Raw genomic sequence first — 22171 nt, 5'->3', positions numbered from 1 at the left:
ACTAGTGTTACAATGCAAAGCAATTTGTCACAAGGTGAATGGTGTTGATTGTTCTGATTTCAAGTAATAGAGAGAAATAATAATTAGTAGAAAAGAAATGAAGACTACCTTCCTCTTTATTTATGCACTGAAGATTTTCCCCATTTTTATGCAAGGGCATACAAAGAGTATATTATGCTCTTACACTTTGGGCAATGTAGATAACACTGTTAACAACAGGGTGTGCACTTGGGCTGTAAATGGCACATTTGTTTGATTTTCATTGAAGATAAATCCACTTTATGCACAGAAAGGGTAACTGGGACTGAACTTACAGTTTGGAGTAAGATCCAAACAACTACGAGACTCCACAAGGTAAATGAAAAGTTTCATCTGCCACGCTATGTTGTCAGCACTACACCTACCAAGAAGCTCTGCCATCTTAAATTACTTACTAGCTTGGCAGTCACATTGATACTGACTGAACATCAGTAGTCAACCACACATAGAAGAATGAATATCATGACAGAGAAAATGGTTTCCTCTTTCTAACTTTTTTGACATTGCAACAAAATTCCTGGACTTTTCCAGGCTTCAGGTCACTAAAAAACTGGCACATTCTTACATTTAAAATAACATTACACACAGCAGAGCAAATGACTGTAGGTGAAATGGTTCTGTCCAATGCGAAGATGAGTTAGTATTGAATTACCACTGCTATGTAGGAGGGGTGGTGGACTTGACAGCATGGAACTTGTCCCCCACCCCCCACCCCTAGCCTTATTCAACTCTTCCTGTCAGATATGAAGATGGGTTGTCTTTGTTGCCACATGACTTGGACCTATCAGAAGCAAACTTCTGCACTGGCAGATAAGGCACAGTGTTGCAATATGCCCTGTAATATAGGGTGTCTGAAAGAGTGTGTTTCCAGACTCTGGAGCAAAGTAAGATAATCAGGACAAATGGATACTCTCCATAGTGTGAACTTCTGAAAAGTCCAGTGCCTTTAGGATTGAATCGAGTTCTGCCATGTACATGGTAAAGCAAAGCTACAACTTTGGAAATGACAACAAAAGAAGGTACAACCGCGTTTGGAAGGGCAGTTAGACAGAGATTGATGAGAGGGGCAGAAAGTTCCAAACTGCAGAGGTGGAATAATTGGAGCAGCCAAATCACTATGAACACACAGAGTGCTATACAAACACCAAATGGTCTTGCGACATGCAGATGTAGATGACATACAGTCAGGCTTCTCTCATCAGAAAAGTGTGGTGTGATTGACAGGGAGCCACTGAATGCAGGTAGAGTAAATAATTATGGAGAAGGTGTTTTCTTGGAGAAAATGAATTTTTGAGATTCAATTTCATTTGGAATAAGATTTCACATTCAATAAGTAGACCTCAGTTCAACAGAAACTATTTTGATACCAAAAATACATCAAAATTCCAACAGTTTTCCTTAGAAAACAAAGGAAATTAAAATTATTTCATCAAAAGTACATGAAGCTGTTCAGTAATCAATAACAATAAAATATTTTTTTTTTTAAAGAAGCATACCAAGAACTTCATTCAGTCTGACACAAGCCATATAAATATTACCTCATTAATATTTCATTATTTGACAATTGTTACAGTTGAGAAATATTCCTGACTGATACATTAAATTATGTCTGGAAACTTCCAACCATGGAACAAAGACAAATACCTATAATCATGAAAATATTTACGAAGCTCATATATCAAAAAATCTTCAATAATTTGTTACAAATGTAATTGTCTTGACTTTGCATTGCCAAAAAAGTAAAAAATAATAAGGATACAATCACACAAATACATTGTGTTAGTCAACTGTACTCTCTATATAGTTATTATTTAAAAAAGTTAATGCAACATACCATGTGACAATTGCTAATACAAATCACCAGTCAATGACTATACTATTGATCATAATGAGAAAAAGTACAAAAAAGAAAAATGTTTGTAAATAACATAGAAAACACAACCGAAAGCTTACCTGGATGACAAGTCAATATCAAGTTTCTCCTCTATTTGCTGTCTCACCTTCTTTGCCGACATTGTGGTAAGATCCGCATCCTTAAGGATAGCTGAAAAATCAAAGTTAATCAGACTCGCATACAAGTATTAAAGAGTGCTTATGATCTTCATTTTTATTTCTCTCTTAGATACTGAGAGTTCATCACACACATGGAGAAGATACAAAAGCAAATATTTTAAAATACTACAATAATGTTAAATTTGAAAGTGTCTTTTATTTATTTTGCATCATTTGTTCCATTTTTAGTATTGAATGCTTCCAAATGAATAAAATGCACTTTCAAAGTAACTTATTATTTTGTAATGCACATGAAAATGAAATATTACCATAACTAGGGGTAGAAAAGTACAGGTGATTGTTGTCATGGCACCTGAATTTTCAAATTGTTTCTACATACTCTTGAGTTCGCTTACGGGAATTTCCATTGCCTTTGTAGAGTCAGCTATATATTAGAATGTATTGCATAGTTATATATATATATATAATTTATTACTGTTAATCCAATCTTGTATTAATGAATACATTAAACTTTTGGAACGACTTGAGATGACCGGACCCCTCTCCGATTTTTTCATATTTGGCATAATCACTAATTGAGGCCTCCTAATCACGAATCTGAAGTTAAAATTTGTCGGAAACGTCTAGAAATTGCAAAATAAGCGAAAATAAGGCGTTAGTTTTCGGAATGGAAACTGTCGATTTTCGTGAATTTTTTTGTTTCACAACCAAATATATATATTCCTGATACTACCACGACACCAAATTTTGACTGTGTTTGCCTAACCTAATCACATGCCAATGGTTCGTGGGGCTAGCGTCAATGGTTCACAATTATTTGCAATTTCTAGATTCTGATACTACCATGACACCAAATTTTAACCATGTTTGCCTAACCTAACCACGCACCAATGGTTCGTGAGGCTAGCGTCAATGGTTCGCATTTTCTAGACGTGACCTACAAATTTTAACTTCAGATTCGTGATTAGGAGGCCTCAATTAGTGAGTATGTCAAATATGAAGAAAATCGGAGAGAGGTCCGGTCATCTCAAGTCATGCCAAATTTTTTAAGATCACATTTCATAGCTTAGTTACATTCATTGCTTTCTTAGCTTTTATTTCTTTCCTTTTTAAAAAGGCTGGCACCCGAATTATTTTTTTGTTTTGTATACCCCTGACAATAATTAATACCTTCCATTTCCTTTTCCGGATGTCCCTGATATCTAGATGTAACTTTTGGTAACAGTTTAATATATCGGAAACACATTAAAATCTGATAATTTGTGTTTCGCATGGTTCATACTTACCAATTGTGGGTATGATTTTACAATACCGGACCCTTCTCCAATTTTGTCCATATTTCGCATACTGACTAATTTAGGGCTCCTAATCACGAATCTGCAGTAGAAATTTGGCACTCTCCTGTGGAACTTTCAAAATAACGTGTAGAAGGTTGTGATTTTACAACACCAAAAAAATCATAATTTTGTTAATAATTCTAATACTCACTAATTATGGAGTCCTGATCACGTATCTGCAGTTAAGATTTGGTGGTCACGTGTAGAAATTGCAAAATAATTCCGAACGATTGACGCTAGCCCCACGAACCATTGACGTCTGGTTAGATTAAGCAAACATAGTTAAATTTTGGGGCCGTAATAAATATTATGTTCTTTAAGTATTCAAAACGCAAAATCTTGTGATAAATAATGAGCAATAGTGTGTTGTCCGTTGCGATCACTGACCCCCTTATTTTGCAAGTTCCACATGTGAGCGCCAAATTTTAACTTCAGATTTGTGATTAGGAGCCCTAAATTAGTGAGTATGTGAAATATGAACGAAATTGGAGAAGGGTCCGGGATTGTAAAATCGCTCACCAATTGTGTATTGCGGAACATACGAGGTTTGGCTAGAAAAAAAACGGATTGATGTAGCTATTGGCAAACAACGAATGCGCGAAGGTTGAGCCATGCATGATTCTATACTACCATACCCTGCCTACAGAATGACTAATTGCCCTGGGTGCAGGCCTCTCAGTTTCGCTGTGGCACTTGGACAAAGTGGAACGTGCGTCTGTGCTCCGTCGGAAAAATGCTGAGTATTAAAATGGAACAGCGTGTCAATATGAAGTTCCTTTACAAACTGGGGAAATCTGCAACAGAAGCGTATGACATGTTAAAATCTGTGTACGGGGATGAGTGTTTATCACGCACACAAGTGTTTGAGTGGTTTAAACGGTTTAAAGGAGGACAGGAAATGATCCAAGACAACCCACGTTCAGGACGACCATGCACGTCGAAAACGGAAACAAACATTCAAAAAGTGAGTGATGTGATTCGAAAAGATCGTTGATTGACCATTAGAGCAGTTGCTGAAATCACAGGAATAGACAAAGAAAGTGTTCGACAAATTTTACACGAGAATTTGAACATGAGTAAAGTGTGTTCAAAACTCGTGCCAAGGAACCTGACATTGGAACAGAAGGAAGCTCGAGTGAACATTTGTACGGACACTTTGAAGAACATTGAAACAGACCCTACATTCTTAGAGAGAGTGATAACCTGTGATGAATCGTGGTTTTTCACGTACGACCCTGCCACAAAGTGCCAATCAATGCATTGGAAGACCCCGAGTTCGCCACGTCACAAGAAAGCTCGCATGAGCAAGTCCAAATTCAAAGCCATAATGATTGTCTTTTTCGACATTCGAGGCATTGTGTACGTTCATTGGGTACCCGAGGGTCAAACTGTAAACCAACATCATTGCATTAATGTGCTGAAAACCCTTCGTGAGCGAGTAAGAAGACGACGACCTGATATGTGGCAACGGAAGTCATGGATTCTGCACCAAGACAATGCTCCTGTCCATACGGCCCTGTCAGTGAAGACATTTTTGGCTAAATATGGCATCCCACTGTTAGAACATCTGCCGTATTTGCCGGACCTTGCTCCCTGTGACTTCTTTTTATTCCCCAGAGTGAAGTCCACCCTAAAAGGAACCAGATTTGAGACAGCAGAAGCTGTGCAAAGAAAAGCGACAGATGTAATGAACATGATCTCCGAAAATGACTGGCAACACTGCTTCCAGCAATGGAAAATTCGTATGGAGCGGTGTACAGATCGTGCAGGGGAGTACTTTGAAGGAGATAAAGTTCCTGTTGTACAAAATTCCGAATAAAAGATTTCAAAGCATCAGTCCGGGTTTTTTTCTAGCCAAACCTCGTAGTTCAAGGTGTCATTATGCTTTTTACACAAAATCAAACACATTTTTTCACATACAGAGTGATTTCTTTCCTCGCTTCCGTAACACACAATATGGTGGACACATCTTGACTCACATCGTGGGAATGCAGTGTTTCCAACCTTCTTCACCGAAAAAAATTACCCACTATCGTGTTTGTCACCGATGGAAATTGTACATTATGCACGGGTAGCTGACGGATAGCGGCACGAACCAGTCACAGATAGCCCCACGAACCATTAAGGTTAATTTAGGTTTGGTTACGCAAGCATTATGAAAAAAAAAAAAAGGTGGGTTGGAAACACTGACAGGGGGTTACGTCGTCATGAAACGTACACTGCATCCCGTTTAGGTACAGGAGGCAAATGAAAACAATGGCAATTGTGCGTCGGTGAGATATTTCTCTTGAAAAATCCATGATTTCCCGGTCAAATACATTCCACGATGAAAGAAAATACCTCGACGAACATTGTAAACCTTAGACAAACTCATTTCCGAAAGTAGTTTCTTCTGTAAAAATAAAGAAATGTGTTTCCGATATACGAAACCATTACCGTAACTTATCCTTCTCTTATTATTAGCATGCACTTTTTATAGGACAATATACATAATCCAGTGTCCAATCTTTTTCTATTTCAAGGCCACATTTGAAGAGACTTTTTGTTGCATTTTGGTTATTTTGCATTGCTTTTCTGCCACTTTTGGCTAATCATGACAGTGAAGATGTGTGATAATCAGACGAAATTGATGAAGCAGCACTCACAAAGAACAACACATATCCAAGCCTGAACTTGACTGGCAGGAACAAAAGTTCACTGCTTAACATGCCCGGTCATTGAGTCAGTACGAACACTTCTTAGTCCACTTGAAGGCAAGAAGTGTTTTCTCAAAAAAGTACAGTTAGAATAATAACAATAATTGCAATTGTATGCCTACCTTATTTTCTTAAGATCCTAGGCACCTTATTAGCTGTTTTACAAAAAATAGTAATCTATTTCTCTAATTGATCGTGTAACATGGTATCCGAGTAAATGCAAGTTCTGTGAAAAAGACGCATTATGCAGATCCACCACCTCATTTTGAAACTCGGCCATGGAAGCAGTGTTGCTAGTTTAAGTCACAGAGAAACCTGTACTTTGCACAATTTCTGAGGTTTCAGAAGTCTTAGCACTAGTATGTTAATGAATGAGTTGGACATTAGAAGTTTAGCCTTGGGGTTGTTTAACCCTTTGTGGGTCGTGCGAGAAAAGCTACTTTGATGGTCTCGGGCGGTCTCATGAGACCGGGTTTTTAAAATATGCCAAATCCTCGATTAATTTCTTTCTTTCAACAATTGAGATTCTATAAAAATTGAAATTCTATAAAATCATAAAAAGGTGCTCTTTGTTAATCAGGCATTGAACGGCATATCGGATTTTCAGTATAAACTAGGTATCCATGCACTAAATACAGTAAGGGGCTTCAACGAAAAACCCCTAGCAGCTCAAATATCTTACTAACACTGATAGAAAATCGTGGGGTCAAAGAGGAAGGTCAGAAACTCAGCTAGACAGAGGGTGGGTGTTGACAAAGCAATCATTGATAAATAACGACATTAAAATCACACACCCATGACGAGAGACCATGCACAACCAACGCAGGATTAATCGTAAAGAACTATGCATCTGAAAAGTGAAAAAATCACTTATATATTATAATGGTGAAATGACTATATTATCTTTGTGCAAACACAGATAGGAATTCAATTTTATTTACTTCCTGTAAAGTATAAATGTTGGCAGCATAAGCACAAGAACTGAAGTACAGGAAGGAAATTTTAAACTCCTCACAACTGAAACTCTTCTTTATTTTCATTATCCTTATTAACATTTTTGGTACAGTTGTTTTAGAGACTTCAGCAAAATAAATTTAACTTGGCCAATTTTCCCGTTACCTTTCATGCATAACTATGGGCATCTGGAGAGGGGGCAAAAGAGGCCATGGACGTCCTCTGGAAAATTTATGTAATTTTAAAATAATATATTTTACACACATCATTTCATTTCGGTCACTGTAATTTGCTTTTATTATTATAAAAGGCTGGTACAGAAAGGCGCCAACTTTAAATTAAAGCAGTGTATTGGGAAAATAATGCTTTGCTTTCTTCTTGGAAAAAAAATCGCTCCCCCCTTCGATAAAATCCTGCAGACACCCGTATGCATAAGTTTCAATACACAACTTATAGTCCTATTGAAAATTATAAAAAACTGAAGTCTAAACAGTAGAACATTAAACGTTCTCCTCAACGCATTCATAAAAAAAGCCGGTAATATTTTGTGTAAGTTATGATAATAAAGTTTCATTTGAAGTTTTTCATCTGATGTAAGAATAAATACTCCCTCCTGATTTTATTCCACAGTTTTATGACCACCACTGAACCAATACCTCATGGTGTGCGGTCTTTTCTTTGTACACTTCAAATAATAAAAAAAAAAATCACACGTGATGGGATACAACATTAATAATGATTAATTATCAAACCTATTCAATATTAGAATCCTACATTATAAAGACGACGTCAGAATAATTATTTGCAAGGTAGGACAATAGTCATTTCCAGATTTCAGTTCTTTAACCCCGAGCAAGACATTGCCTGAAGCCATTTGATCTAACCGAAGCTTCAATTCAAAACAACTAGCCATCAAGAAAAGCCGTCAACAAAAACATAACAAAGGACTCATACTCCCATATAAGGACAAGATTTTTTTATCTAAAATAATAAAGAAACATATAAGAAATAATATACACTACAAATTTTCCACATGTAATGCATAATTCAACTAAAAAATATAATTACCGGTAACTTCCTTTCTCAGATTCTCTCTAGAAATGTCTGCCATCTTGCCTAGTGCGTGCTAGGGATACCAACTTCTGAAGTCAACCTGCTCTGAGGCTATTCCCAAGATGTGAGCATCAGAGATGCAGCTATGTTGCGAATTTTCTCCGCACAAGAGGTGTAGTAGTATCAGTAAATATTACTGCTACAATCTTGTGTAAACGCCAATATAATTACAATACATAATAATAAAAAATTATAACGGAGTGAATGAGACAGAGAATTGGAGTCAGCAGAAGTTTTTGTAGGGGATGGGGGGTCAGGCCCATAATCATTGCTTTTGATTTGTTTTATTTTACGTCTCTAGTGTCATTGATTAAATATGAATAATATAAATAATACTAATTATTATTATAATCATGGTTATGATTATCAACATACAACTGGGATAAAAGTTGATCAGTTTATTATAAACTTCTATTCCAAATTTATTATGACATATATTTAGCCATTCACCCCTGTATATGACGTCCTTCTTAATTCTTATACAATAGTTGGACCAAAGAAGGGGATTATATGCTCAAAGACCCTCTTGGATACACCACGATGTAAATTTAATTTATCGCTATCGTGATTTATCTCTTTCAGAGTGAGCCGCCAATCCATTCAAGCCAGGGACGACGTCGAAAATGTAAACGTGTGGTGACAAAATACAAACATAAAATACAACACCAAACCAATAATGACACAATTCTAAACAGGAAGTCATGCACCGTGTGAGACTTGCCAAGAAAAAATAACCGAATATCATTGACCAATGATTTATTCATACACCCCAACACCCACCCGAACACTTTTCACAAAGGGCCAATTTTTTGTCACTTTCGCTCTAAATACCTAAAAATACCAGATGGAAAATTATGGATAAACCTCTGCGTTGGTGGATTTAGCGGTGGCACTTGCCCCCCCCCCCCATAATAATACCCTTTTCTAAGCTACCAAAGAATGCAAAGACAAGGTTTAGATTAAATAGGCTAATTATTTAAAATGTGCCCCACTAAAAATCGAATCTGAGACATCTTTGATTACGCGTCCGGTTAATTAATACATAGGCTACTAGCAGAAGCAGTGACGACCAGGGGCGGCGCCAGAAATTTTCGACCGGGTGGGCAGAAGCTGTATATTGATAGATTAGGGTGGGCAGGTATAAATATTAGGCCATATAATATATATATGCATGTAAGGCACATACATGCATATGTTTCCCCTTCTCTCTTACACTCCCGATTTCCCTTCAGTTCTTTTCCCTTTCCTTTCCATCTCTTCTATTTTACTCCCTAATGCCTTTTTATATCATCTTTCTTTCTCAGCTTGTTACCTCTTTCTACCTTTCACTTTCTCTCGTTCCATTCTTCAAATGTTTCTCTTAACTACCATGCACACACACATTACATGTATGTGTATGTCTGTTTGGAGTCTGTCCTCTTCCTTTTCTAATCTATTCTAGCTTTTTTTCCACTTTTCTGTCACCGAGGGACACAATTATTCCAAGGTAAGTGTTTGTGTGTGTACAGCCATACATTCTAATCAGTAATCACATTCTTTCCTTCATGTCAATGTAGTAAAATAAATGTGAATTGGTTGCGTCACATTTTGTCCTTCAAGTGCAAAAATACAAGGCACGTACCTACTCCACTTTATACATATTAGGCGACACTGATAGAAATTGTGATGGTAGACAATGGTGAAGGATTAAATTACTTTTTCGTAATTTAAATGCATGTTCCTGATCATATTATTTTCATCATATCTGAATGTTTGCAGTAATGGCTATCGGGTACCAAAACTTGGGGACAGTTCACTTTCTTGGTAGAAAAGTCGAAGCATTAAGCCATAGTGCGGGTGCAACAAGTGGCAAAATGTGGTGGGGGAGGGGGATCTACCCCCTTGCTCCTCCTAACCACCGCCACTGGATATTTGGATTAAAATTAATGTCTTATTGGGAATGCAAACACACACACACACGGAGAAACCAATTCTTTGTTCATTCTGCATAAAGTATCCCCAGGCTTATGAGAGGCTATATTGACAAAATATCGCCCAAAAGTAATAATCAAGTAATATTGAAAAATCTGTTAGTTAAGTTGTTATTCGTTTTCTGAAGTAAGTCTTTGCTACTCATGCGGGAGAAATAACACACGTATGGTTAGATGAACACATGCACTGAGCATCGTCGCCTTGTAATAAAGGGATCCCGGGTTCGATACCCGGTGGAGGCACATAGTGGTTCGGATCCCACTTTAAACTGTCCAGTTCCAATTAGCCTTACTGTGCATAAAGTGGACTTACACACCAAATCAATCAATCAATCAAAAACATGCACTGAGGTAACAAATTGTTTACATTTTGTAGAATGTGATTTTGGACACAAGGAATTCATAGAGACTGATCACCATACCCGATAATTTATGTCTTTTTCACAGACGACTTGGCTTGATGATGATATGTGAACATTTCTAGTATAGATAATATTCATTAGTACATGTAATGAACACCAGAATACACTTATTTATTGGAACATTCACATATCTCTAAGTATATGTACTTAGTGAATTTGATTGGGTGGGCACAAGAATTTTTGGGTGGGCGCTTGCCCACCCCTGTCGCCGTCCCTGGTGACGACCCCCGCAGCAAGGGGGTCCTATAAAAAATGAGTCTAATAATTTCTCGAGTATAAAGAAATCTTACGAGATTTTGTTCATATCATGCAACGAAAATCGAATACATGGAGTAATGATAATATAGAAACATTTTACCTACACCGTGATCATTGGCGTGCACAGGATTTTCAAAAGGGAAGGTTACGTATATTTGGGATTTGGATGGTTAATTTTATTGCACAAAAACTTTTGTTTGGCTCTCGACAAATACGAACTCCTCGAGTTATGAAGGATTTCTTCAGTGTAATTAATATTTCAAATTAACTTTACATGATATTTTGTGTGCTCTTTACATTATGAAACAAAGGTTCCTTTATGAATGTGGTACAAAATAAGGCATCCCCTTCAACTCCCCGCATCGACGCACCTCTGGCGGGGTCTTTATCGCCGCCAGTGAGCAGAAGCTCGAGCTCTTTGAGTTACTGTTTCAAGTATATTTTTAGTGGCCGCGGTGGCTCAGTCGGTAACGCGTCTGACTACCATGCTCAAGGTCACGGGTTCGATCCCCGGCCGGTTCAAATCCGGGAACTTTTCTAACGTTGGAAGCGGCTCCGGCGCCCACCCAGCGTCGAATAACATGGGTACCTGCGGGAAACCCTGGGGGGTAAAGGCGGTCAGGGGCGTGATGCTGATCACATCATCCCCACTCACGACCGGATCAAGAAAGTGAGGGGCGTTACCCCCACACCCCCTATACGCCTTCATGGCGTAGTGCTAAGCACAGGGGAGCGCTTTAACTTTTTTCTTTTTTGAACATGCTTTATTTTTAAAGAGTATAATACTGTTTATTAACGGAGGTCCCTCTACACTAAATTTTTGAGTGAAAATATTGGGGAGGCAACTGGCCTTGCTGGACCCCATTCCCCGCGCACGCCTATAATGATTAATCCTGACGCCGCCACTGATATCAGTGATTATCGTATTTGAAGCGTTTGCATTAACTAAAGAACTCGTAAGATTTGTAAGAGAGATTTGCACTTCACAAAATGTCTAGTTCATCATGTGTTGTACAGTCAACGGCAAAGAAAATAGTAGGCAAATTGTCCATCAACATTTTCATTACTCCTTATTCCACACCCTGTGTTGTTTTAAGGAATCAATTTCTGTTGATATAAAGCAAATGTTGTCCTCTGCTTAATGACGTTTTTACAATTCATGATCATTACATTGTGAAAAACGGACTGAATGAAAATGGTGATGGACAATGTGCCTACTATTTATCTTGCCGTTGGGTGTACTACATATTTTATCGCTTTCCAACAGAAAGCCAACGGTGAATATTCGTCATGAGGTTGCACACATTCAGAAAAGATAGATTGATTGATTGATTTTACTTCGCTGGTCTGCCATTTTTGGTTAATCGCGCAGATGAGGATGAGATATGATGTGATGAAATTTATGAATGGACACTCACAAACAACCCCTCTGGCACTGACGGGCTCCTGGCGTCGTAGCGCGCTGTTATAACCACTCCGCCACGGAGGCCGGCTATACGAAAATGACGAGTATAATGCACAAATTCGAATATCCGGATAATCTAGACAATTCGGATATCAGATATCCGGACATTTGTAATCCAGATTGAAAATTATCCGGTCCGGATTTGACCATCCCTACTTTGTATCCCCTTCGTCAATTTTATCCAATCATTCTTCATTCTCGTCGTCTGGATTAGCCAAAAATGACAGAAAAGTGACGCTAAAAAATACAACCCCATGAAAGCCAAGAATAGAAATGGAGCTGTTCTCGATGTGTTCCACAACTTCGCTTTCGATCTCTTTGATTTTTGTACTGGTTATACTTCATTGCTGTTGTACGAAACTGGCGAGATGCGTTTCAGATTTTACTTTTGCTTGCCTTCGAGCAAGTTCGACGTTGGCAGTGATACGAGAGCTATTCAACAAGACAATAACGTCCGGTTTCATGAAGTCAGGGAGTTCAGCTACGTAACCTGCAGTCTAACTTGGGGGTGGAAGGAAGGGGAGGAGGGGTATAAACCCCCAGATTCGAGGAGGTTAAAACATTACCCTTAATACGTAAATTTTAATAATCTCTATATACATAAAAATGGATGTGTGTGTATATATGTATGTTTGTTCCGGCATAACTCTCGAACGCCTGGAACAATTTCAACCAAACTTGGTACACATCACTTGCAATCTGGAAATAATACTTTGGTGGTAAGACACCAATGACACCCGTAGGGGTCACATGTAAAAATAATCGAAAACCACCTTTATTAAATTCCACCCAGACATCCGTGACTCTATGCAATCTGCACAACGATAGTGTTTCTCGGGTTGTCTAACATTCAGGCTGTGTTGCGAAACCGACAGATATTAGTGTGGAATCCATAGTTTTCGTGACACTCATAATGCGGTTCAACTTCATCACCTATCGGCATGGGAGGTGAAAAATAAAATGCCACAAATGACCTAGATTAGTGTTGAATCCATAGTTTTCGGAGTCGCTAAGCTAATTGGTGACATTCACGATCACATTTAAAAATTGTTACATTTTATACTATAGTTAGAATTCATTATTTTCCTGTCAAATACAAGATTGGGATAAATAAATACCCAGGCAACACCGGGTAATCAGCTAGTATATGATATTTTTGAGGGCGAGTACTCCCTTGCCCCCGACAAATTACCGACTGTGCATCGAAGCGGCATCAACACACAACAGTTCGAATAGTATAAAAGGTGAGTGGGTTTTACTCTAGTCTAGTAGGAATAAAATTTCTTCAGATTGGTCTGCCGGTTAATTTAGGGCTGGTTGTACATCTCCACTCGAAATGCCAGTGCCACCTAAGACTCGTGGGAGTGTTAGGTGGCGTATTTTGCACCAAGCATTTTAAACCTTCACCTTGAACATTTTCGTGCCTGCACACGTAAAGAGGGACAAGTTTATTTTCTAAAGTTCCGTCACATCAAAATGCTATCGCCGATTTAGAAGTGATCACAATGAGGAACGATTTCTAAAACTAAATGAACTTTGTGCCAGTTTCAAGAAGGGTCATCTGTGGCCGAGTGGTTAGCACATCACGCTGCGATGCCAAGGGTCCCGGGTTCGAATCCCGCTCGGGCTTGGTTGTTTGTGAATGTCCATTCATCAATTTCATCACTCATCCTCATCTTCGCAAGTTAGCCAAGAGGCACAAAATGAAGGAGGGTCATAGCCTACTTTATTTTCAGAGCAGTGGCATAACGGCTACTGCCACAATACAGATGAGGTCCCGCAAAGTTCTCTGGGTGCTCTTGAAATGTTGTATAATCCCATATATATGAACTTCAAATTATTTACCTCCCTTGGAGAAAAGTTGGATGCCTCCGTGTTAAAAGCATAATTTTAATATATTTGATTCCGGCGCCATCACCGGGAAATTGTTGAACTACATATTATTTATCTCCCTTTGAAAAGATTGGATACTCCATGCTAAATGAGTGATTTTAATATAGTTGATTCCAGCGCCAACATCATGAAATTGCTGAACTACACATTACTTACGTACATTGGGAAAAAGATTGGATATCTCCATGTTAAAAGCATGACTTTAATTATTTGATTCCTGCGCCATCATCGGGAAGTGGATGAACTATAGATTATTTACGTCCCATGGGAAAAGATTGGATACGTCCATGTAAAAAGCTTAGTTTTAATATATTTGATTCCAGTGCCATCATCAGGAAATTGCTGAATTACACATTATCTACCACATCACCCTTGAGAAAAGCGTGATTTTTAATTATTTGCTTCCTGCGTCATCAAAGGTAAACGGCTGAAGTGTAGGTTATTTACGTCTCATGGGAAAAGATTGGATACCTCCATTTTAAATGCTTAATTTTAATATATTTGATTCCAGCGCCTTTATCGGAAAATTGCTGAATTACACATTACCTTCCATACCACCCTTGATAAAAGATTGGATACCTCCATGTTAAAAGCATGATTTTAATTATTTGATCCGTGCACCATCATCGGGAAATGCCTGAACTATAGATTTACGTCCCATGGGAAAAGATTGGATACCTCCATTTTAAAAGCGTGATTTTATTATATTTGATTCCAGCGCCATCATCGAAAAATGGTTGAGCTATAGATTATTTACCTTCTTCTGGGCTCCAAAGGGAGGTACATGCTACGTAGTTCTGCTACTTCCGATGATGGTGCTGGAATCAAATATATTTAAATCATGCTTTTAACATGGAGGTATCCAATCTACTCCAGAGAGAGGTAAATTATCTGTAGTTCAACAATTTCCTGGAGATGGCGCTGAAATCAAATATATTAAAATTACGCTATTTAACATGGAGGTATCCAATCTTTTCCCAAGGAAGGTAAATAATCTGTAGTTCTGCCATTGACCAATGTTGGAATGTGCCAAAAAACAAAACAAAAAACAGTTGTGCTGGATAATCATTCATGTGGTGGATCGAGTTGAAAAGTCTCCCCTAGCATATATAGTGATTATGGTAGTTATAAGCATACTAATACTTAATACTACTAATTATTATTATTATTATGAAAGTTGTATCATTGGGTTGACCGCCAACAAAAATTTCTGGCAACGCCAATGGATCTAAATACTTAGCCCCACCAGACAATAATTTGTGGTTGTGTCTCCGACTCCTTACCCCTACATCTATGTATACATATACACAGTGTTTTTTAAAAGGCCTGCAGGATTCTAAGAAGCTAAACATAACGTTGTTAATTTTCTTAATGGTTTCATAGAGAATATTCTGACATTCCCCCCCCCCCCCTTCCCAAACTGATCAGCATAGCTACGTCCCTGCATAAATTCAACATATAGTCACTTATGTGGAAAATTTTGACATATGAAATATGTTGGGTGCAGTGATGTCATCAACACTTGGGGTAGCAATCATTGGCATGCTCAAGGGGGAGTTGGTGTGGTGGGTCATACCCCTCCCCCCTTAGAGCCAAGAATTCCTAAAAAAAAGAATGTCAATAACAGGAACAGATTTCAAAATGATGAACGAGTAATAAAAAAAAAGCACACGTAACCCCCAACCCCATACGAAAATAAAAAACGATTTGATTTGACTACTAAGCCAGAGATCCTGGGTTCGAATCTCGGCTTTGTGTGTGTCCCTTCATCAATTTTATTGTATCATCTTCGCGATTAGCCAAAAGTGGCGGAAAAGCAAAGTAAAATAAACCAAATCAAGCAATCAATCAATGATTTGATTTCATTTTTGTTACTTAGCATCGCTTTGTTGTCACATTTGGTTAATTGCGAAGACAATATAATAACATTAATGCAGAGTACAACACATAGGAACAAGAATGCACACTCATCACAGGTTCGAATCCTGGACTGGATTGTTCATATGAGATTCCTTCATCAATTTCATCATCACTCATCCTCATTTTCACGATAACCAAATGTGGCAGAAAAGCAAAGTAAAATAAACCTTCCAACAACAATATGAACATGCCTTCTTTTGCCCAAAGAAATACATCCGTATTTTTGACTGTTAGAGGCCAAGATACTAGTATATTTAAATAAAACACTACTAAAACAAGAGTAAGCACATATTTGTAATTTAATCATTATATACTTCATATTTGAAAAAAAAAAAAGAAAGCATAACATTATTGTCTGCACATAACATGTTCCCATTTCATAAATAATAAAACTACATCCCATATTAAACAGAGGCTGTTCAGCGTATATTTGACCAAACGCGATTCCTCCCCCCTGCACTCAGAATGAAATCACCCAACCTTGGTCGGGCATGTTTGTCAGTGTAGTGTGTGAGCTGTAAAAGAATGGTTGTGTTTTCTCACTGGGCCAAAAAACCTGCCCAAACTGAGCCGCTTTTTTGGGAGGAGTGCGTTGTATAACTTTCCAAGTGTTTGAGTTTTCTCGCTTGGCCGAAAATGCTGCCAAAACAGTTGCTTTTGGGAAGGTTATGTTGTAGCCTTTTATGACGCAAAGTCAGTGTGTCAATAATCAGGAAGTAGTGTAAGAGCAAGAATTGTGACGTTAGTTTGACTTTATTCAAGAATGTGATCGGCAAGTATAAGGATTGCATGGCCCCAGCGTTCGGTTCTCCAACAAAGTGGACGAGAACACGACCGTGCACACAAGCCACCACCAGTATGCAGGCGAAACTTCGCAGAATGGGCATGCAAGAGAATCCACCGACCCAAAGACAGATGGAAAATCATCTAAATATGTCTTTGGAAACTGTTAACCGCACCTTGCACCTGCATACTGGTGGTGGCTTGTGTGCACAGACGAGTTCTCGTCCCCTTTGTAGGAGAACCAAACGCTGGGGCCATGAAATCCTTATACTTGCCGATCACATTCTTGAATAAAGTCAAACTAACGTCACAATTCTTGCTCTTACACTACTTCCTGATTATTGACACACTGAACTTTGCGTCATAAAAGGCTACAACATAACCTTCCCAAAAGCAACTGTTTTGGCAGCATTTTCGGCCAAGCGAGAAAACTCAAACACTTGGAAAGTTATACAACGCACTCCTCCCAAAAAGTGGCTCAGTTTGGGCAGGATTTTTGGCCGTGAGAAAACACAACCACTCTTTTACAGCTCACACACTACACTGACAAACATGCCCGACCAAGGTTGGGTGAGTTCATTCTGAGTGCAGGGGGGAGGAATCGCGTTTGGCCAAATATACGCTGAACAGCCTCTGTACATACATATTGTACAACGTGTAAAAAGTTGTGATGTAAATACAGAGAACATAAGAACTTCAGAAAATTTTCGCCCAAATTCTTTAGAGGATTTACAAAGGAATTGAAGGGAAGCCAATTCCCTATCTGTCCTATAGGAGATAGACTGGAAGACCTGAAAGCACGGGTTTTCAACCATTGCAGCGGGGGGCGAGGGGGTAAGGGAGGTAGAGGCAGAAATCTTCCCTTTTCCTTTGGGCGGCCGTTTCTACCTGGAACTGGTGAGGTGGAGGAAGAGCGAGCTAGGCCAGTTTTGCCCGCAGATAACATCGAGGGACGAGAAGCGCGTGGAAAAAAGAAAGTGTTGCATACAAACTGTGACTTTAAGAAGACAATAAATATTGTGATTTGAAAATAATTAGAGATGTGAGATTGATTGATCTATCTCTGCTAGACTAGCTACTTCTCAGTGCACGTCACTGGTTGGATGTTCTTTGTGATCTTGAATGCTTGCACACCGAGATATAAGAGGTTGGGGGGGTGGGGGTGGATGGGGTTGTAGCACCAGGCCTCCACCTGCAAGAAGGGGCAGTTGAAAAATGTCTTCGAAAAGAGTCACAAAATGGAACAGTGAGATGTTTTTTTTTTTATTTAGTTTATTTTACTTCGCGTTTTGTGCCTCTTGGCTAATTTGCGAAGATGGGGATGAGTGATGAAATGGATGAATGGACACTCACAAACAACCAAGCCCGACCGGGATTCGAACCCGGGACCCTTGGTGTCGCAGCGTGATGTGCAAACCACTCGGCAACAGGGTCGGGCGGAACAGTGAGATGGTTGACACAAGATGACATAATGTGACCTAAAAATTACAGCTGGCCAAAAATTAACCTGATCTGGTTAAACGTTGCTGGGACTACATTGCCACAAACAATTCAAACTAGAAATTGTCTGGGGGTGATCACTGAATAGGAGCTGCTGCTGCTGTTCGAGGGATTTATGACGATTAGTACGGAAGTGTTAATTCATTCTCTGAATTTTTTTGGTTTAGCACCGAACTGACCCAATGTGCAAAATTCCAGGTGTCATCTGCCCCCTTATGATTACACACATTTGCCACCTTTTTATTCCTACTGTTCATGATTGGTCACAGACACAGATATAGCAGTGATGGGGGTAAAAACTTTCTTATCTTTCCCATGCAGAGCCAGAGCTATATGTGTGTGTGTGTAGAAGAGGGGAAAGATTGGAAAAGAAGGTCACCCTGGATGCTGAGGGGAAAGGGGGTTTCTAACCAGCAAAAAAAATAAAATAAGTTGGAAAAGAGTACGTGTCACGAAGCCACATAAAAATATTTGTGGCCTATGAAATTAGTATTTCTGTCATCCTGAAAACAAATACTTAGTAAATATTTCCTTGCCACTTTGTTTGCAGTTCAACAGTTTCTGAAAGTAACATCGAGTCTATAAGTAACTATTAACGGTTATTATATGAAAATTGGGAACCTTAATTTTTTGATTAATATGTGGTATAAAATTATTGTCTCGGTTACATAAAATGCTTCACCTCATGGTCATTTGGTGGGGATAAATCTGCTCCCTTGACCCCCTTCCTGGAAACTGACGAATCATTCAAGTTACAAAGAGCAGAAAACATGTTACTTTTAATAACATAAACAAAGCTCAGTTAGTACCCAAACAAAACAACCAAAGTAATAACCAACTTGGTTAAAAAAAAATGAGTGAAAATGGAGGAGATTATGTTTTCATGTTCTACCATTTAATCCTAGGAATAAATGGTTCCACTGTTTGCAAGATTCCAAGAACTACAATTTTGGGTGAGTAAAGAGGTCAAATACATAAACTTCATGACTAAAACTGCCCTCTAACTTGTAAAGCTTTTTCTTGAATGAGATGTGTAAAAGTTAATAAAAAATAATAACTATGCATTTCAAAACACTAACAGTATGAAATGTGAAAAGAAGAAAAACAGTTGTACTGAATATTCGTTCATCTAGTGAATGAAGTAGAAAAGTCCCCACAATGATTTAATAATAATAATAAAAATCTGTAATAACATTTGATTAAATTATTAATTTATGATGGCTGTTCAGAAATCAACCTTCAAGAGGTATGAAATAAAACAGAAACAAGGAAAACCCATATTTATTATACACAAAAGTTGCACACATACCTGAACTATTTTTTTTCAACATAATTGCCACCTGGATTCAGGCATTTGTCATAGCATTGCATCATCTTCTGTATCCCCTCATCGAAGAAGGTTGCCACCAGGGAACTCAGCTACTTCCAACACCATCCATAACCTCCTTATTTCGGTACCCAACTTGCATAAAATTTGTGATAACCCAGTTTCACAGTCACAATCTCATAGTGTGGTTCGCCTAATTTCAGGAAATTCTCGAGACAGTTCCGACATTGTGAAGCTGCAGTGCTCATAAACCATGTTATCCACTCATTCAACAAGTTTATCCTTCACGACAGATGGTCTTCCTTGTCCACCTTCATTATACACATCAGTTCATCCCTCTCGGAATTTCCGGTACCATTCCCTCACACAATCGTTTTTTTACTCATGGCCTTCTCTCCATACATGGCACTCATTCTTCGATGCATTTTGATTGCGCTATGGCCATCTGCCTGCAAAGCAAATTACACGACGAACCTAACATTTGACAGGAACTTCTATTGTACCAGCCATCATTCTCCGCTCACTACACAACACTTGGCATGGTGTGAGTTAACACGTAACAGCTTACTTCTATGCATGTGGTGAGGCACTGCAGTAAACCATGTGCTTGTACCAGCCTACCAGAGGTTGAATTCTGAATAGCCTATGTATAATAGTTATTACGTTTTTGAGGGGACCAAGTTAAAAGAACTTAAAATGTGGGAAAATTTTGGAGCATATTGCTCTACTGGGGCCATGAGAATTGAATGTGTAATGCAAGAAAATGTAAAACCAGGGAATGTGAAATCGGAGTTTCACTGTATTTCTACTATTCAAAGTTTTATTAAATGCCTGCCCCCCCCCCCTAGAAAAATTACTGGTGACGTCCATGTTCATCATGATGTCCTACATGTTTAATGGATTATTTTATTATTACAATTTTGTTGTAATAAAATATTTTATTAACTTTCACTGTATGCAACAATAATAAGTAATTGTCAATATTCTACATCAAATATGCATTTTGATCTTTTTTCCATAGGATAGTATTGTTTTGATACAGGTGAGACAAAATTGTAATCATTTTGATGCGAGCTTCTATAGAAATCAATTAATTTTTCTTGGTCACTTATGTTGTTCAGGGGATGCCTTTTTGTGAAAATTGCCACTGCCCTCTTGAAGCCAGACTGTCTGGTGTGGATGGATCACATATTCCAATAAAAATATATACTGGTATTCACATTGCTCCTAAATGATCCAAACAAGAAAGGTTTCCATTTTATCCCAATTACCTACATACAGTTCAATCTTTAAAATCATGAAATTTTTGCCTATTACATTTTGACAGGGTGAGCCTGCCTAAATTTGGATTGACCATGACCCAATTTGACACACAAAACTTGTTGCCCATGAAATTCAGGCATGCTAATACACATAATTAAGAAATTAACTTTTATTAATGATAATTATTTTCAAAAGTCGTCTACTTTTAATTAATTACTTCAAATAAGCGAAGGAAAATGCTGAATGGTAGTGGTAGTTTATTTTTAAAAAAAGTCTTAGAAATAGATGAGAAAATTCCTCTACTATTAAAATGAAAAGTTTATTTCAGTGTGGAAATAGTCTGATGTAGTGCCTAATTTAAAAGTTTCATGGCTTTACAATTCTTGGATTATTCACAGCAGAGGTTTCAATGAAGGACAAAAGAAGGGATGAAATAGATTTCAACAGGGTAGCAGATTAGTGATCTAATCCAGTTTACTTCCTTCCTATGATGCCATTTGCCCTAGTCCACTCTCAAATTCATTGTATTATTATTATCACCTCATCTATCTCATGATTTCAAGCTTGAACAGTGGAATAGTGCTCCTTTCTGTGACTCCCTGCAGGTAAAACATATTGAACCCTTAGTGAAAAATTCATTGGAAATACACAATGATGACATCAGAGGTTAGCATCCCAAAGACTCGTTCTCCACCAGGTGCTTAAAAGTGGAAAAAGTTTGCTGGGGAGCTGTTTTGTAATGATTTTGCTACCTAGGGGGAAACCATTCCGCTGCATCTCCTTCACTTCAAGCACTGCCCCCCTTCCCTTCTAACTACAATGGACAGGAAATTAACATGCTGCACCCTGCCTTCCCACATAATCAGGATGATACGAATCTCGCCATAAATAACTGGAAGACAAAATTGGAGATATTACCTATCATTTCAGTGTTGTGTAAGAACCAAATTATCAAGGTTGACCCAGAACTATATCTTCAATGTGGAAGAAAAGTCAATTCAACATTGTACATATCACCTATTTCTGTGCAACAGAAAAACTTCACAAAATCTGCCAAAATAACAACGATATTTAACATATTTATGATAACCTTTGCCTCTGAGTAGCTGTAGAATACATAACTTATTGTCACCAATATCAGGCCCTAATTTGTATATGTGGATTGATTGATTGAATTAAAATTTTTGGGTGCCTTGGCACTTAGGTCATTTTGCACCC

General features: G+C 38.2%; 1 protein-coding gene across 1 annotated transcript in view; it reads right to left on the bottom strand.

The window, feature by feature from the left end:
* Non2 (upstream activation factor subunit spp27 homolog Non2) overlaps positions 1–8208 on the bottom strand; it is a 30673-nt gene extending 22465 nt beyond the window's left edge. The window contains exons 1-2 of the mRNA XM_083126835.1: positions 8108–8208; positions 1993–2083 (exon numbers count right to left, since the gene is read on the bottom strand). Of these exons, the coding sequence (XP_082982961.1) occupies positions 1993–2083; positions 8108–8150 (134 nt within the window). The 5' untranslated portion in view covers positions 8151–8208. The remainder of the gene's footprint in view (positions 1–1992; positions 2084–8107) is intronic.
* Positions 8209–22171: the final 13963 nt, after the last annotated feature.

Source organism: Lepisma saccharinum, chromosome 8, assembly GCF_977018435.1.
Source record: "Lepisma saccharinum chromosome 8, izLepSacc3.1, whole genome shotgun sequence".
NCBI classification, from domain to species: domain Eukaryota; kingdom Metazoa; phylum Arthropoda; class Insecta; order Zygentoma; family Lepismatidae; genus Lepisma; species Lepisma saccharinum.
This window is presented reverse-complemented; position numbering and strand designations above follow the sequence as displayed.